The sequence below is a fragment of the Thermobia domestica genome, chromosome 2 (assembly GCF_964235325.1).
Source record: "Thermobia domestica chromosome 2, izTheDome1.hap1.1, whole genome shotgun sequence".
Lineage (NCBI taxonomy): Eukaryota > Metazoa > Arthropoda > Insecta > Zygentoma > Lepismatidae > Thermobia > Thermobia domestica.
Genome location: NC_137455.1, coordinates 2,426,775 through 2,446,566, shown reverse-complemented (window position 1 = coordinate 2,446,566; position 19,792 = coordinate 2,426,775). Strand labels below are relative to the sequence as shown.

General features: G+C 36.1%; 1 protein-coding gene across 4 annotated transcripts in view; it reads left to right on the top strand.

Moving 5' to 3' along the window:
* spd-2 (centrosome assembly protein spindle defective 2) overlaps positions 1 to 16,348 on the top strand; it is a 122,988-nt gene extending 106,640 nt beyond the window's left edge. For all 4 annotated transcript variants that reach the window (XM_081738163.1, XM_081738172.1, XM_081738167.1 and 1 more), the window contains 2 exons: positions 5,203 to 5,473; positions 15,017 to 16,348. In XM_081738163.1, the coding sequence (XP_081594289.1) occupies positions 5,203 to 5,473; positions 15,017 to 15,208 (463 nt within the window). In that variant the 3' untranslated portion in view covers positions 15,209 to 16,348. The remainder of the gene's footprint in view (positions 1 to 5,202; positions 5,474 to 15,016) is intronic.
* The last annotated feature ends 3,444 nt before the right edge of the window (positions 16,349 to 19,792 follow it).

Sequence of the window (19,792 nt, the reverse complement as noted above, 5' to 3'; positions counted from 1 at the left end):
AACACTGGTACATTACTAATATATCCTACAAGTATCATGGCGATATTTAAGAAACAATGCTTTTAATTACCAAAAATATATTTCGATGAAGAGAAAAGTAGGGGAAAATCAAGAGTTAGAACCTTAATCCGAATTTTTCGTGCTTCCCCTAATTACCCCACTGTAACGATATGTACCCGAGTTTGTTCAGTAAGAACAAATGTTCGACTGACGTAAGTTGACTTGCATACCGACGTATAGGTACGGTTTATAACAAAAATTTCGAATTTTTTTCCCAAATTTAAGGAGAATTTTAATTTCCGTAGTTGGCAACACTGCGCGCAAGCCCGTCCGATTGATGTCAACAATTAGGTATCCATCGGACGTATCTACCTGACAAGTCTTAAGGAGGTCTCTCTACAACGAATGAAGCTACAAGGCAAAAGTAATAAAGAAAATTCGAAAATTCTCGAATTTTTGATTGGGGTGAAATTTGAGAGGGAAATTCGACACACAGAAGAAAAAGAAACTAAAATGATAAACTATGGACCAACCATATTTGGCAAGAAATATATATATACCGATATCTTAATTAGTGACCATACAGGAGCGGATTAAAAAATTGACATATCCGTATGTGCCACTTTGGCCACCTGGGTCCGAAAGGGTTACGAGTGTATATTTAATTACATTTTTTGACTACTAACTTGTGTTGTTGTATTAATTATAGTCTTGACTAATAATAATATCGTTGTTGTAAACAATCACAATCTCTCCTTTTTACATCTTAGTTCCAATACTGATGCTGAGAAATGCAGGGTGTTTCAAAATGAATATCGGGGAATTAAGTCTTCGCAGTACTTATTACATTTTACGCACAATTATAAACAATACATCAAATAAAAGAACACCTCAAACAGTTTTTGCTTCAAGTGTTCGATGTGAGCTTCATTCGTCACATGGCACACATAGAGTCAATAGGTGAGAAAGGCCCATAAACTTTCCGCCATATGGCACAAAACATTCAATTCACACAGACGGTTGCACTGTAACTACAGATTCAGTCTTTGCAAAGTTAAAACACACAAAGCTTTCTGGTCTCTAGTCTCCATCTTTGCTACTTGCTCTTTCTAACGGCAGACAGAGGAAACAATGCATGGCATGCGTGTGTACAAAACTGTTTGAGTTGCTCTTTTATTTGATAATACTTATAATTGTAAGTTAATTGTAATAGATACTACAAAGTTTCAAAACCCTAATATTCATTTTGAAACACCCTGCATTACTTCAAATTATGTCATCCTATATTCATGTCTTGTATGTACACTCATGTCCAAGATTATTGTTGTATGTCTATAAATATGTTGTTGTAGGAATATAATTTGATAACGAATCCGCCTGGTATTTCTTATAATATTAGTATGTGTATAATCGGCAAAGACATGTATGTGGCAAATTTCATGTCAAAACAGCAGTAAATAAGAACAACAAAACAAAAATAAAACTTTCTTTCCATTTAGCAACAGTTTCTTTTACTCTTTCTCATTTTCGTATTTATAATTCTTTTCCTTTGAAATTTACAACAAATATACATTTTCCGATTATCCACGTAATATTAAAAGTACCCTGCAAAATCATTATCAAATTATATTCTTACAAGAAGACAGTTATAGATTTGCGACAATCATTGTGGACATGCATGTACATATCATCGGGCCGACCCCAGACAATTTGTCGCCCGCGCAATGACGTAATTTGCCGCCTAAATCTTTCTCCAGAAAGAACAAATCTTAAAAGTCACGATTTTAAGTATGCTACTCCAGCATGAACAACGAAAGGGAGGGAGACTACACTCGCACTCAAAAAGGCTTAAATACTTACTACAAATACAATATTGTTGTGTCTGTTTTTTTCTTTAAATATTAATCTATTATGTTAGTGAAAGATAAAGCAAATACATCTGAAAGATGGTAATCCTTTTTATAGAATTCAATATCGAGTTTCAATCTCAACATATCAGTTTGCAATTATAGTGCAACTAGCTCTTTTACCTTTATTTCTTGATTTTCCTTCTACATCTGTTATTTTTTTTTAAAAATTGTTTCCACCTTCCATGATAACAATCTTATTTGCGACAAAGACAAGGGAAGCTTTCATATCAGAACTTTGATAATTAACCAAAGGGGACAGGCATTCGAGAATTGAGTTCCTGCATTTGACAACAATCAAGCAATTTATTCTGGGATTTATTTTACCATTTGCTTTAGCACTGATCATGTTACTTAAACTAATGCGACCTAAACATAATTTATGAATGTAGTATTCAAATAGAAGGTCAGCTTAGTCAGTGGTGCCCACCCCGTCATGTCCATGACGCACCCCCCTCAATTGTCTATCCGTAGGTGTTCTTCCATGAAAAAAAAAAAATCTTTTCGATTAATTTTTACACACCCTCAAGCATATTTATATAGATTTTTAATCCCCCCAAATATTTCAATGACGCAATTTGCGTCATAGCCCCCCTGGCTTAGTAAATTTAGCTACCATGATCATGAAGTCTATCTCCAACAAGAAATATTTATTTTAAATAAAACACTTATGACAGATATTGCCCCCCAGTGCAAATGCACGTGTTGCACATATGGTAGAGCCAGCAATGCATATCATATATCTAGTCGACAAATTATTTATATGATATTCAGAAAATATTAGTAGGCAAATTAGTATTAGTTTTTACCTTTAGACAAGTTATTTGCATTTTATACTGTTCGTGATATTACTTTCGTACTTATTAAAGGCCTACTTTCAAGAAAAAAAAATGTTCATTTATACTTTTATTTCTTCGTTGATATTGGTGAAACAGTACAGAAACCCGGATTATTAGTAGGTACGCTACTCATATAAATTGTAAAATATGTGTACCGTATCAGTATCTAGTGTTTAATTTATGTTGCATTTTATGGTAATTACACCTACATAAAAATACTTCAGACTTAAATGACGTAAGATACATTACAAATGACTATTTGAAAAAAAAAAAACGAAATTTAGAAAAAAAACTAGGCAATGTTTTTTTTCTAAAAAAAACGTACATTTCTGAAAAAAAAAAACGAACGGTTTTTTTTCTATTTACAACACTACCTACAATATGAACGTATAGGAACCACCATCTAAAATGTAACGATTATTAACTTATTTTTTGACGTTACATTTAGCCCACAGTTCGTATAATTTTTAACTATATGTCAACACAATCAAATTACTTTAAATCAGACACGTCACTTATATCTCTAATACCTTTTATTATTCTTTCACAACTTCATTAATAATAATCTTTTTCGGTCGTCACAGCAACCTTTTAAACAACTATTCGCTATTACGGTAACTAAGAGTACAATTTTATACATTTAAAACCAACATAGATTTCCAGCTACTACGATTAAATCTTATTTCTTTATATTTACAATCAACAACATATTATCTCTTTTCTTCTACTAAACAGATTGTGTACTTTTACGCACCGTTGCCCAAAATCAAGATACGAAAATGGAAGTAATTTATCGCATAGATATACAATATCGTTGTAAATATTCCTACAGGCATTCACGTGCATTTATTAATGTGTCGTTTATTTTATGAGGCGTAGTCGTAGAACATTCAACTAAAGAGATAATTTCATTTTTATTTATCGATCGAATGCGTTGCAATTCAGTTATTTTTAATAGTCGACTTACTTTCGATGTCAGTAGGAAAATACAGGGTTTGTCCGGAAAGTAATAGGACTAAGTCGATTTAAAAAAAAATATATATATATATATATTGAACCAATCGTTACAATTCTTTAAAAACTTTCAAAATAGGCTCCTTCTGCGTCGATGCAGCGCTGCCAGCGCGATTTCCAAGCATTGAAGGCCTCACGGAAGTCATTCTCCGGAATAGCCTTGAGAGCCGCGGTGCAAGCTGCTTGGATCCCCTCTGTCGTCTCAAAATGCTTGCCTTTCATCGGGCGTTTCAGGCGAGGAAACAAAAAGAAGTCCGGGGGGGTCACATCTGGGCTGTAGGGCGGCTGCGGAAGCGTTGGGATGCCGGCCTTGGTCAGGTAGCTGTTCACAAGAAAGGCGGTGTGAGCCGGGGCGTTGTCGTGGTGCAGCTTCCAGTCGGCTCCGATGTCTGGTCGGACCCGATTGACCCTTCGTTTGAGTCTCTTGAGCACTTCCACGTAGAACTTGGCGTTGACGGTTTGTCCAGGAGGAACAAATTCATGGTGGACGATGCCTTTGATGTCAAAAAAGACAATGAGCATCGTTTTCACTTTGGATTTGCTCATTCTTCCCTTTTTTGGGCGAGGAGACGCCGGCGTGTACCACTCGGAAGATTGCCTCTTTGTCTCGGGATCATACTCAAAGATCCATGATTCGTCACCTGTGATTACGTTATTCAAAAATTGGGGGTCACTTTCACACATGTTCAAATTTTCTTCGCACAATTCCATTCGCCGCAATTTCTGGTCGTCAGTGAGCACTTTTGGGACAATCTTCGCGCACACCTTGCGCATGTTCAAATGCTCCGTCACAATTTCATGAACCACAGTTTTTGGTAAATTTAACATCTGGGCAATTAAACGAATACTTAGTCGACGGTCTGAGTTCAAAACTTCGCGCACACGAGTCACATTGTCGGTGTTTGTCGAAGTCGAAGGTCTTCCAGCGCGGTCTTCATCGGCGACCTCTTCCCGGCCCTCCGAAAAGGCCTTGTGCCACCGAAACACACCACTTCTTGCTAAAGCATCATCTGGGTAAGCCTGCTTGATCATATCAAACGTCTCTGTCGCAGATTTACCGAGTTTAACACAGAATTTAATTGCGTATCTCTGCTCTAACGAACGCTGCATTTTCGGCTTGCACCACGCACAGAAACACGTCGCGCGAAAAAGCCTGTCCTGACTCTCCGCGTGCTCGGAGACAACTGACCAGCCGCTCGTTCGTTAGCTAGGAACGCCCTCTACCGGATCCAGTCGGTGCGCGCACGCTCCGAAGTACAGTCATGGCGGAATAAAATCAGTCCTATTACTTCCCGGACAAACCCTGTATAACGAAAACTAATTTGTTGCAAGTTCAGGTAAATTTGAAGGTATATTGAAACCTCTTATTAAAACCTATTTGAAGCTCTTGTTGAAACTTATTTGCATACAATGAATGATATTTGTCTTCCCTTTTTTTCTAGACTTCCTGTTGTTGTTGGCCATAAAATGAAAACAGCTTCGAACGCAACCGATGAATCCTTCCACACCCCAAGACCAGCGTCTGCAGCCTCTGATGGTGTTCTTTCAAGTAGAGACTACAGACTGCTTCAGCAAGGAAGTACCCAAAACTCTTTGAGTGAGCGTGGGTCTGTGGATTCTGAATCATACGACGTCGTCTTTCCTGCTGTGAAGGAAGGACAGATCTCTGCTTTCAGAATTGTGTTGCGAAACAAGTCACACACTCCAGAAAAGGTAAGAAACACTTAAGTTAATATTGCTGATTCGAGTATTACATATTTTTCAGTTCACCTGAGATGAGTATGAAGGTCTATTAACTTTTAATTTCTGTGAAAGATATAATTTCTCACGTATGAAACCGGCTGAAACCTGAATGTCAAGTAAGTGTAGAAATACAACTTAGCACTATTTTTTGTAGTAAATGTTCTCTTAGCTGGGGCAATCCAAATGAAATCTACCAATTTCCAGGTCAAAAGTTGCTGACAAAATTTACTAATTTTTTAATTTTTTACCTAAGATTGTACCACATTCAGGGAACTGGAAACGGGTATTCATTTATTTTTTAGCCGCGCAGGTTTGTTTGTGGCGGCCATTTTGTTTAGACGGCTGAGCGTATTTTGCACTTTACAGAGGATTCCATTAAACGCTGTAACTTTTTTAGGTTTTAAAGATAATAAGTTCAAACCAAAACCATATGAAAGATAATGGAATGGACAACATTCTTTGTCGTGTGCACATTGAGACGTACTTTAGAACGTCAAAAAAAGAAGCTCTGAACATTGAGGTTGGAAACCTAGAAATGATCATTTTGGAATGTACATTTTGAAACGAAATAAATAAGACTCTCCTTCAATTCATTGTCTGCATAGAGATTAGATAATAAACAACGCCCCAAACAAGTTTCAGATCTGAGAACCGTATACTTGATTTTTTGGAAATTTTTAAACTGCGAATTTTCGAAAATCGTGTATTTTCACCATCAAGTATTTCAGGGAGGATTTCAGGGAGGACAGAAGTGAAAAAAATCCCAGATTTGCACAAAATAGACGATAGTTGTGCAGTAACAAGTGAGTAAAATTGCATCACTGAGATTTGAATAGTTTCTGAGTTATAAGTTGTTGCAGTGATGTGAAATTCACGATTTTAAAAACTGAACAGATGTGCAGGTTTTGTGTTGATATAGTATCTCAGACATATAATTTATCTATGTTTCATCAGAAGTGCAGTCAACCAGATCATATCATAGATTTGTACCTCTGACGAAAACACAAATCAGATCTTATGAATACTCACAATCAGATGAATTTACTGATTGCAGTACTTCAGTACTTCCAGAACATAGCATGTTATCATTTACACCTAATAATACCGTAGCCTGTATTTATGACGGAAATGGTGAATTGGGAGAATTGAAGACATCAGTCAGGAAAATAACGATCATTTTGATCACTTGTCCATCCCCATGGACCAAGAACCTCTTTTAAACTATGTACGAATGACAAAGTATGGATACCAATCACTAAGGTTCGCCGGTAACTCACACCCACAGAGTTTACACCTCCTACAGGTCGTACTTTCAATTATCAGTGCCAAACTCTGTACACAAATTAGTCAACTATTTACCTCACTCATGTCTTAACAACAGCGCTGTAGGCAGAAGAGAAGTAACAGACAACTTTCGTTTTTTGTACAAGATGTGATTCATAAATTATGCATACTTTACCCATTTAACATTACTGCCGTGTTATTTTGACTTTTGCTACAAAGTTTTTATTCACTCCAATTGCGCTTCATAATATTAAGTCCCAGTGAAGAAAAACTTTATAAATCAGAAACTACTCGAGTCTCAGTGTTGCAATTTTCCCCACTTGTTACTGCATAACTATCGTCTATTTTGTGCATTTTTTTTTTTTTTTTTTTTTTTTTTTTTTTTTTTTTTTTTTTTTTAACTTACTTCTGTCCTTCCTGAGATAATTGATGGTGAAAATACACGATTTTCGAAAATTCGCAGTTTAAAAATTTCCAAAAAATTAAGTATATAGTTCTCAGATCTGAAACTTGTTTAGGATGTTGTATATATCTAGTCTCTATGTAGACAAATAATTGAAGGTGAGTCTCAATTATTTAGTTTCAAAATGTACATTCCAAAATTGCAATTTCTACGTTTCCAACCTCAATGTTCAGAACGTCTTTTCTCGACGTTCTGAAGCATGTCTCAATGTGCCCAGAACATAGAATATTGTCCATTCCATTATCTTTTATATGGTTTTGGTTTAGACTCATTATCTTTAAAACCTAAATAGTTACAGCGTTTAACGAAATGCACTAAAAAGTTCAAAATACGCTCAGGTGCCTATACAAAATGGCCGCTACGACAAAACCTGCGCGGCTAAAAAATAAATGAATATCCGTTTTCAACTCTCTAAATGTGGTACAAACTTAGGTAAAAAATTAATGAAAAACTAAATTTTGTCAGCAACCATCTTGGTCGATTTCATTTGGATTGACCCAGCTATGCGTATTGTACTAGGCTTGAAATAATTGAAGAGCAACATGAATTAAAACACAGTTAGCTCCACTCCACAAAGCCAGAAATAATGACGTTAAGAGTGTGTGCTGATCACACATCACTTAATTAAAAGCTATCTGTCATGTCATGCAACTATGCCATCATATAGTATAACAAATTGCTTACCACAGAATACTGAAAATGCGATCACACAGCTCCATAAAGGCTTTCGTTAGCACTTTTGCCAGTCACGTACAATCGTGGAAAAGCAATTCGTTGTACTTCGGTGATATATTTAGGTGGCAGTCAACACATCATGTTATTTTTAAGTTTGTGGACCATTTTTAAAAATAATTCCAAATATACTAACAAACCATTCTGATTCGTACACTAATAGAAGTTTCATGCCTGCAGGCTTTACCTTGAATAGTTCTGGTTTGCCACCAAGAGACAGTAACAAACGTGAGCTTCAATTTGTGTTTTTGAATACGCAAGAACCTAGTCCGTTATGAGTATGCTACGACGATTTCTATCAGAATTACATAAGACAGGGGTCGGCAACATTTTTAGGTGTGAGGGCTAGTTTTCAATCCCGAAATAAATGGCGGTCTATTTAGCTGTTCAGTAGGTCGCTAGAGGGAACCATAAAATAATAACAGTGACCGATACAGACAGTATGACACAGACTTCCGCGGGCTACCCCTGACAATACATCGTATGCTTTTACCAATATCGAAAAGTGGCATGCCAAATTCAGGGAGGAAGGCAATGTGTAGGCAGCTCCTGAGCTGCGACGTCCTTGGTTCGTTTCCAGCTCGCGCCAAGTAAGCATTGTAGTAGACAAACCATGTGCATGGGTTTTCTCGGGGTTCTCTTTTTTTTCTCCCACTTTCTTCATTCCACTATTTCATTCTTTTCTCATCTTCACCGTCTCCTTTAGCCTAGCCGACATAATCGTGGGACGTAAAACTTAGAAGATTTCATTTCCTTTTCCTGAGCTGGGACGTTCAGAACCAAATAAAGAATCCTGTTAGAGAAGCTGATCAGCTCAAGTTTACACACGTATGCAAGTCTGAAGCTTTGGTCTCTTGCAGTCAATCAGCAGTATGATTTCTCATAAGAAACGAAAGTGTAATTTCTGCATTGAATTGCAAGAGGGGTGTGAAGTTAACTGTTTCGTAGACTCGTTCTGAGTGACGAAACCACCATGGAAAGGTGAATCGACAATTTGTACGCTTGGAGAGCGAAACTTCCTAAATAGTCATAGTGCTTGTGCTAAACTCAATTAAGGTAATTGTCTTCTGTGCATGTTTGAATGATCGTATGAACCATTTTTCTTTAAAAAGCCCGCCGTGACCGGAATTAGCTACTTGACCATATTGGAAAGCTAGGTGATGCCACAGTTTAATGAAGAGAGTAATTATTACATTTTTTTTAAACAAGACAACTTACCCTTATTACCCTACAGACACGAAACAGTATCTCAATCGATTTGCGACAAAAGTGGATAGAATGTACAAAAAATGAAATGAAATGAAATCTTTAAGTTTTACGTCCCTCGGTTATGCCGGTTAGGCTAAAGGAGACGGTGATGATGAGAGATGAGTGAAATGGTGGAATGAAGGAAGTGGGAGGAAACGGGAGAACCCCGAGAAAACCCACGAGCACGGTGTTTGTCCACCACAAAGTCCACACGGCACGAGCTGGGATCGAACCAGGGTCCCCAAGCATCGGAGGTGAACGCTCTACTACTGAGCCACCGCGCCCCAGAATGTACAAAATAACAAGGTGACGCGTTAATGCTGTGACCACTTTGGTTCGCAGATTTAACCCTCTGTGATTTTTCTTCTAAGGATTTACGAAGGACTGTCCTGTGGCATTGTGGATTCGATCGATCGTGATAGCGGAATGAAATAGGTTATCATATCGAGTAATCCAATCCTTACAATAATACACGCAATAAATTTAAAGGAGATTTTAGGCAGAATGGATGCCAAGTTACAAAGTTTGTTTATAGCAATCTGCAAGAATAAATTATATTAACAAAAAGTCGCATTGTTAAAGAAAGTAAGCTTAAAGAATCTGAAGAAAACGAAGAAGAAGAATGAAGTTAGTAGATGATTGGGTGAGTGCGAGACAGCAGTGTTTTCGCTTCAAGTTTGCTATTTTTTTTCTTTTCTTTCTTTCTTTTTTTTTCTCTTTCTTTCCAGAATATCATATGAAACGCACTGTTGCCAGACATCGTTGATTCTTGTAGGTTTCTTTCCAAACCTGATTCTTCAAAATATTTCATAATTTTACCACTGGATTAAACTTCGGTGAATTACCAGTCCAAGGCGGTGGTGTAACAAAGAATTGCGTATTCTTTCTCATAACTGGGGCCGCGGTGGCTCAGTGGTAGAGCGTTTACCTCTGGTGCATGGGGTCCCTGGTTCGATCCTAGCTTGCGCCAAGTGAACTTTGTGGTGGACAAACACCGTGTGCGTGGGTTTCTTCGGTGTTCTCCCGTTTCCTCCCACTATATTCATTCCACCATTTCATTCATTTCTCATCATCACCTAGCCGGCATAACCGTGGGACGTAAAACTCAAAGATTTCATTTCTCTCTCTCTCTCTCTCTCTCTCTCTCTCATGACTTCGGCACGGTGTCTTAAAAATGACTTCTTCTTCGTTGTCTCTTCAAGCTAGAGTTTTTGCTTCAGAAAATAGTTGGTATGTTTGATCCTTGGCATTGTCCGAAGTGTGTATTGTACCAACTCTCTTAGCAGGACTAACAGTTACATTCTGACACATGAGTAACTTCTGTCAGTAATTATCTTTATCTCGTCACTAAACAATACCTTTCTACCAGTGATTAAGAGTTCATCTCTTATAGGCTTCGACTTATTCCACACGATTTCTACGTTATGTTGCTGCAGGGGATGTCATTTTGACAACTGTATGTAAGATGATGCATTACAACCTACTACTCACTGTTATTGAGCATACACAGGGTGTCTATCGGTCATGAAAGTCAAGAAAAAGTCACGAAATTAGGCTTTTGGGTCACGATTTCTTTTTATCTATGTTATTAAAAGTATAGACTGAAAAATTTTGTTCTATTGAACGTCAAAATTCACCACCAAAAATGTCTGGTCGGCTTGAGATGCTACCAAATCGCAAGCAAAGCACGCTTCTATCGCATGCATGAAAATTCGGCCCATTTCGCACCTAAATTCGCTCTTGAGAATGTAACTAAACTTTTATGGTTTGGAAAAGAAAAGGTCACGAAATTTCATTTTGATCGACACCAGACATTTCTTGTAAATATGCGTGACTACTGAAATCTGTCTGCAAGATGCAACCGACACAATACACTATTCTGTCTGTTAGAGGATTTAATTTCTGGACCATCTTCCAGTTCTTCCTTTGTTGGACCCTCACTGTCCACCAATTGTACTTTTATGTTCGGAAACAATCAGGCGATTTCTACATTGGAGGCTTTTTTTTTTTTTTTTTTTAATTTGCTGTTTAGAGTTCACGGGCTTTTTTTTAAAAAAAATGGCGACGGCCGACGTAAATAAATTCTACTACTTTTCTCCTAAAATTCATTTAACACTAACCGTTGGAAGCAAAAATAGATTTTTATAGATAAAACTTCGAAATTCATAACTGCCGCAAATTTGAGTAGCAAATAGTAAACGCCAATGTGTGCAGGAGAATAGAACAGAAATTTTCCTCTACTACTGTTGAATCGTTTTTATAGTCGAGCGCGGATCACACAGAAGACTTGATCAGGTTGGCCATAAAATGTAATTTCTCACAAGCTGGATTGTAATTTGTTTTATACTTTTTAATATTTTCTAACATAAGGTGTTTTTTTTAACTCCAGATGTTTTCTACACTTCGAAGATTGGATATTAAGCCTTCAACACTATGTACTATATTTAGTACTTCCATTATTTTTAGCTCATCACTATCATGTTAATATTAGAATAGAAGAAATGTAACTTTGGAGCGACATTCTAAGATGGCGCTGCCCACGATAATGCTTGTCTGCTATATCTTTTTTTCTCTCTCTCTCTCTCTCTTTCTTGTCTACTGAAAACCGTTCACGCGTTCAGGAGCCAATAAGAGTATAACTATATGAATTACAGTTCATACATTCCGTGACCGGAAATTAAGTTACAAACTATCGGTAATTACAAGTTCATGTCTTATTGATTCATGTAGCGAGCGTACGGTTTCATGGATATAAGTATAATGTGTATGTGTAATTGATATGAATACAGTGTTTCTTCGAGCAAACGTTCTCCAAAGATGTTATAAGTCTTATTCTATAAGCGATTGTACATTTCTAGTTGCAAGTTAGCTTTGTTCGAACAGCAGGTTTCTTTTTAAAGTTATTGCTTGAGGACAGAACATTTCTCTCGATTCACTTAGGAGTTTGCAAGTGGTGGCAAGTGAATACCAGAGAGTCAGGGAGTTGAAGATGTCATATGAGCACACGTAAATAACAGAGAGAGTTGGAAAATGCGGGCGATTTTAGAATCTTATTTTTACGCAGTTATTATTGCTTTAGTTACATGAATTTACTTTAGATTACCGTAGATGCAATTAACGTAGTTTAAAGTAAGTGTAGGTAATCTTTGGCTTGGAAAGGTACTTTAGGCTAGTTAATCCTAGGTTATGTTAGAAATATTATTTTTTATGTATTTACATATTTGATTTGAAGGTAATCTAAGCTAAGGAATTGGAGATCACTAAGTTAATACAACTCTTATAAAACACTGCCATAGATGTTTAGAGGGTTTCCTGTACCCCGAAAGGGCTTGGGCTTAACCCCCAAATTTACCTTTCTCCTCCAAAATCTACCATTCACCAGTTTGCTTGTATATTTCTCCAAAACATAATAGCGTACATCAATTTTTCTAGTCCCTTAAAATTCAGTTTGGCAACAACGCATTCGAAGTAATAGGAAAAAAATAACGAGATTTCCGAACGCGATTTACAGTTTGGTATTTGAAATACTCAGCTCTTCTTTTTTTGTTTAGCGTAATGATATCTTTAGAACAAAATAGTACCGTGACAAATGCTGAGAACTTTGTTGTAGGTAAAGAAAGCATATGCTATGTGTGTGTGTTTCATTTTGAATGTTAATTGTCGTTGTGAGTAGTTGGTGGTTTGACTCAATTACGTCTCCTATGTAAAAAATATTCAGGGTTCCCACTCGTCTTGGAAATCCTGGAAATGTCCTTGAATTGATTTTATCTTGGAAACACCCTAGAAATGTCCTTGAAAATACACATCTGTCGTTGAAATTTACAGAAATACTGAATGTCAGATGTTTCATAATTATAATTAAGATTTTAATTGGTTGCTGTTTTTGTTTGCTATTCCTGCTTTTGTGCTGACTAATAATTTGTCATGATCCTGCATGTGCGGGTAGTTGGTGAGCTTTCTTTCTCCCAACAGGGTGGTTGGCTGGAAGAATTTCTTTCTTCTTTCATCGTCTAGTCTGTCAACCCATTCTTGGATGCTGTCTTCACTAGCACTATTCTCGAGAAACTGCTTTGTAGTATAGATTGGTGTATGATATCATTTCACATAAAGACCTTACTTCAATCAACATCACGAAGGAAATGCTGCATCGTGCATCCATGCAAGGCAGCGCTATATGGCAGAGCTGGAGAAAATAAAGAGAAAGTCAAGTGCAGAGCAAGAGGAAAGAGAGAAGTGAAAATGTAGACACTGCTGGAATTGTAGAGAAAGAAAAGGAATTTGATGAAAACAAGAGAAGGTTTAGAGGCTGAAGCAAACCAGCTTGCACATGAAGCAGAGCAGAAGTCTTGCTTTACTTTATTGACAAAGTCAAATGCTATTCGCAGAGCAACTTCGCTGAAGAACAGGTTATGTCTGTAGATGAGGAAATCACACAACTTCATACTTAATTGAAAAACTTGTAATATAATTTCTTTTTTACCCTAATTATGTCTGTCACAGTCACGCAATGAAGATGCTATGTACGAAAAATAGCTTTTGCTGTTTGTAAATGTGTTCGGTTCACAATTAAAATGTCATGTAGAAAGAATAAAAATACCTGTGCTGGATGTGGGTGGATCGGGTGGCTATAAGGGGAGTTGGGAGGCCATTAAGAAAAAAAAAAAAAAAAAAACAAGCAACACATTACGCTCCGCCTTGTGTATTTAATTATTGTGTATTAATACCGTACTTGCATTAATATTCATTGCATAAGCTACTGTACTTTTCATTTCACGATTGTGAGTTTTGAACCTTCAGTTGCAATCCTGTTATATCTTGCTGTGTCGAAGTCCTGGAAAATTGGTGATTTGTCCTGGAAATGCCCTGGAATATTTTTTGGGAAAGAGAGTGGGGACCCAGGTTGTTGATTGGTCGAAAAGGATTTCCGAATATCGACAATAAGCTGTCATACTACAGTCTCTTTCACTTAAATACCTGAATTTTTCCCTCTGTCAGTGTTTGCTCTGCCATTTACAATAGCTAAGGATGTTGGTTTAGCTCTCTACTTGCGTTGTTGACTACCTTATCGTGGGTTTCTTCCTACATTTATATTCTCTATTCTTAAGGTGTCATACGTGCTACCCATTATTTCTTACCTATCTGTTATGATTCCAATACGCACATTAAATCCCCCCCCCCCCCAAAAAAAAAGTAGTTATTTTCGAGACTCCCATTCTAACTATTTCCTTCTCAAGATTTTTGAAGAAATTTTTGTTCACAAATTTAGAGTTTACTGGGTGATTGTATATTACCCGTAATAAGATGTCTGTCATGAATAAACACTGTGATCCCGGATGGAACTCTCCCAAATTTGCTACGTTTCATTTCGATTGGTGTTAAGAGTTTTTAAATCATTGATAACAAAGTTGTGTTTATCTGTTCTCCATGCTTCTACAAAACACAAACAATCGTACTGTTTTATTTCTTTGCTATTCAAAAATAATATTTTAATTGGTTCACTGCACAAACTATTTTTTTCCACTTTTATTTACTGACCAGTGTTTTTGCGTTACGTGCTCCTATTCTCTATGGATTCACCACTACGGATGGCAATCTTCCCGTCTCTTTCACGGTGGCTGCCCTGGGTAGCATCAGGCGAAGCCACTTTTCCAGTGTTTTCAGGTCTTTGTTATTAAATAAAAAAAACTATATTTGATTATGTACTAAGACCAGTAAATGTTTCATATTTTGTTGTCTGTTCTGACAAATTTTTGATACAGGATTGATTTTTCTTTTCCAATTTTCAGGTGGAAGTGCTGCCACCTGGCGAGCCATTTGTTGTTCACGTGTCAGAGTTCTCCATTCCAGCTCGTTATTATTCTAGTTTCAAAGCGTATTTTCGGCCTCTCAAGGAAGGAAGTTACAGCAAAACTTTGACTGTGCACGTCCGTGGTGGCCCCACACTTTACTATAGTCTACGCGGAGAATGTAAAAGGTAACGGAATACAAGTGATGCTGGCGGAAGCGGAAATTTTAGGCGCCCAGTGTTCTGTATGCTAGTGTATCGTATGTGTGTGCATTATCAACGTGGACGCTATCATGGTGAATTGATTGCAAACATCATTTTCATGAACAATAGTATAAAGTGTATTTATTACTACTCAGTTATGTATAATGTATTTATATTTCCTACAAACTGTTGTGCCTTTTTCTGCTGGTAATTAGCGATTTTTTTTTTTGTACGTATTTATGTAAAAGTAGTTCCTGCAGGTGGATTTCATTATTTCATTAGTAGCGGTGAATGCTTTTAATGGTGCAGCGATAGAAGTCATGTAGCAGTTCTAACATAGGTTGACTAATTTTAATATCCTTCCGGAACATATTTTTTATTTGAAACAAATATACCATATTCTCCACTAAGACACTATTATTTTAGATGGCAAAGCGCTTAGTTGTGAATTGAATTTCTCTCCGGATTTTTATTTGATAAAACAGTGGGGTATTTTGAAGAGAATTTAAGCTAATTGAATAGTTTGTATTTTCGATCACTTCGATAATTTAACTGATCTGTTATACTTTTCTCATAATTAGAAAAGTAATTTAAAAACTCATAGGACTGTTTAAAAACGTATAGTCCTAACTAAAGCTAAAAATCGTACACAAGGGAAGAAGCAGGAAACAAAAAAACAAATAATAAATAAATAAATAAAATAAAATAAACCTGAATCAGAGATTTAGTGATTTGATTTCTGTGTCTGTCTGTAGAGGGTAATATAATATAATAAGGATAAATCCTGTGGTTTTTCTTCGTCTTTAGTATTTTCTCAGGTTATGTCATTGAAGTTCTAGCACCTGAGACTTTTTTTTTTTCTTTCAAGGAATATTTTACAGCTCAGTATCCCATTCTTTACTTGCTGCTCCGAGAGAAATAGTTTTAAAATATTTTACCGAGAAATGATTGAGAATTACTTACTTTGGCCAGAGTTCCGAGAGCAAAGCAGCTGCAGGATCTATTTTTGTAATTCATGAGACTGTATATAATTTGTTGCGTGCCTTAATGCACAATGAATGTGTTAATTAAAACTATGGTCTTCTACTGAGAGAAAGAAACATTAAAATATTCTCATACTTTTATGAAAGTTCTCGTTCTTGCATTTATACAATACAAATACCTTATTATTGGACTTCCAAACTATGCTATACAGGAAGTGTCGGAAGTGTTATAGAACTACTTTGTCCGTCCATCGTTAACAGGTTTCAGAGCGGAAACTGTACGAGGTATCGAGGTGTGTTTTTTTGCAATCTATTCAGAGTTCTAAGAATAGGTTACATCCCCTCCGTTAGCTCTGTTCAAACCGGAGGTAGTTCAAATCAGCAAATCAGTCAATTCTAGTTTCGACGTTTATGATCATAGAACAAACACGATAATTGATATCGAGATTTTTTTTATACACGTTTTGGCGTCTCAAGGCAACACACCATAACTATCCTGAACACTCGACTAAAACCGGAAGTGGCTCAAATTTAATATTACTTCCGGTTTCAATACTAATTTCCACAGCAGAAACGGTAAGAGATATGAAGATGCTGTTTTCTGCAATGGAAACCATGACTTCCATAATCACACAAGTCCAGCTGAAGAGGTATTGAGAAAATCAATAAAAACTGAATATTTGTATGAAATGTGAACTTGGAAATAAAATACTTTTTTTTTTCATACTTACGTTTTGCTGAATAACAAATGTCACTAAGTACGCAAAAAGCTTATTTCCAAGTTCACATTTCATACAAATATTCAGTTTTTATTGATTTTTCTCAATATCTCTTCAGCTAGACTTATGTGGTTATGGAAGTCACGACTTCAATTGATTCAGTGACCCAAGAATAGGTCCCACCTTCTTCATTAACCCTCTATCCAAACCGGAAGTGGTTCAAATTAGTCATTTCCGGTTTAATTAATTGTCATAGAACAAAAATGGTATTAAATAGCGACAAGCGGTTTTCTGCAAATTATTCAGGGTGTAAAGAGAACATATCATCATAACCTGCAACACACTACCAAAACTGGAAGTGGTTGAAATTTACTACTACTACCGGTTTGAATACTAATCTTCGTGGAGCCAAAACGGTAACAGATATCAAGATGCAGTTGTTTTGCAATCAATCTAGCTTCCCAAGAGTAGGTTCCATCACTTCCCGTAACCATCTCTTCAATCCAGAAGTGGTTCAATTTAAAAATTTCCAGTTTCAACCTTTTATCACCATAGAAGATAAACAGTAAGGTATAACGAGTAATGGCTTTTTCATATGGATTCAACGTCCGAGGAACAGATTCTATTTTTGATCTTCCTAATGTATTGCAACCAATAATTATAGAGGTACAAGTCTGAATACCACAAGTACTACAAGTGAGTATTGAATTCTCATAGTTTGGAAGTCTACTGTAGTTTCACAGTTTCACACTGTAAAACGAAACTCACATTATTATTATTATTATTATTATTATTATTATTATTATTATTATTATTATTATTATTATTATTATAAACAGTTAAACTGTTTTATATTTATGACAAGGGTTCTAGCTGCCAATCTTGATTTTATTGTTATTGTGTATTTTTTTAATGTTAAAATCTTTTATTCAAAGAACCAGTCTTTTATGTTAAAATATGACAATAAGTGACCAAGATTTCTGCATGCTGGATGTGCAATTTTAAGCAAGATTAACTCATTCTTTTAAACGGTAGTTAAATGAGACTTTAATTTGCATAGTTCTGTTAGTTGTATATTATGAAATTGGCTTTTTGAAATGTTTTTGTTTTATATATCAGTTTGAAAATTATATTTCTAATATTAACCTTCTGACAAAGGCCTTAACCTGCTCTAATAGTCATTCTATATAATAAATTTTGTGGACTGTTTAAAATGATTATATAATGATTTTAATGTAGTGCTGTATTTTTCCCTATAAAACTACATGAAGTGAAATAAAACAAAGGGGTACTTCCGGTTGATGTGCAAAGTTGAAATTTGGCATGATTGTAGATTTCCGGAACTAACCCACTGGAAAATTGCCAAAAGTGAATGTTTTTAATTTTTAGGGGATCTGAAAGGGGGATGACAAAATTCCCCATGTTATTTAAATGGGCCTTTTTTGGACTTATAATCTTTTGTTTTAGGTACTTGGACTTTAAACTTGAAATTCGGTATACTTGTACGTTTTCGTTAGTGTTACCTAAGTAATATATTTTTAGTTTTTAAGGGGTCTAAAGAGGGGCTAAAGAAATTCCCATGTTATTATTATTATTATTTGATAGAAACTCTTATCTTTTAGATAGTTAAAAAAGGAAAAGAAACTTGAAATTTGGTGAAATTGTGGGTTTAAGAGGTGCGAGGCCGTAGGCGTATTAAACGCGGGAGTCAAGGAGTGAAGTCTCTAGCTGGGCCAAATTCAGGAAATATTAAGAGCAAATGCACGAAATTTACTGTTGGAATCGATTCAACATTCCGATAGTGAGTAAACTAACATTTATTTATTATTTTTTGCTCTTATTTGGTTTCAAAATCCATAGGAAATACGAAAATATGTTTATTAAGGATTTTGAAATTAATCCCAGTAATTATAGCTAAAAGTAAAAGAATGATTTCTAGTTTAAATTTAAAATAAACAAGAGACGTTTTGAAAATGAACTCTTCATATAAGAGATGCGAGGCCGTAGGCCGAGCAAACGTGGGGGTCTGGGGCGTTGCCAGCTAGCCAAAGGCTAGTCTATTTATTAAATCTAAAATACAGTGTTAAAGTTTCGACAACTTAACGTTATCTTCATCAGACACTAACGGAAAGAAATATCCTCAGAACATTGAATATATACTAAAAAGAGAAAGGCCTAACACTCCTTGTTTGTTTGGAAAGTCATCTGTCACTTTCTTTTTCGGGCATCGTGTGCGTGGGTTTCCTCGGGGGTCTCCCGTTTTCTCCCACTTTATTTATTCCATCATTCATTCATTTCTCATTATCACCGTCTCCTTTAGCCTATCCGTATAAGCGTGGGACGTAGAACTTAAAGATTTCATTTCATTTTCTTTTTCGGGTCTACATCTGTTGAATCGGCCGCCTGCCTGGACGTAATTACACGTTCAGCTGTGTTCGTCTTTTTCTTCTGTCAATGCACACCCTAAACACTTTCCCTTTGTCCTACGTTGATGCATATTATATATAACCCTAAATATAGCAAATATATACTAAATACAACTGATTCTAAATCTAAAAGTGTATAGTAATAACATTATATGTAACATAAATAAAACTATATAAGAATAACAATATTAAGTAAAGTTAAATGTATGGAAACAAATTACATGGAAATCAGTCAGGTCTGTTCTCTTTTCTTCAACTTTTTCCAACATTTCATGTATTAACAGTCCACTTGTTCAATTCATGAATTTGACACTTCCTTCTTCGTGCTTCCTTCCACTTCCTTATTATTGTTCTTTTCTCTCTTGCTAGTCCTTGGAAGGGCCGCGGTGGCTCAGTGGTAGAGCGTTCACCTCTGGTGCTTTGTGGTGGACAAACACCGTGTGCG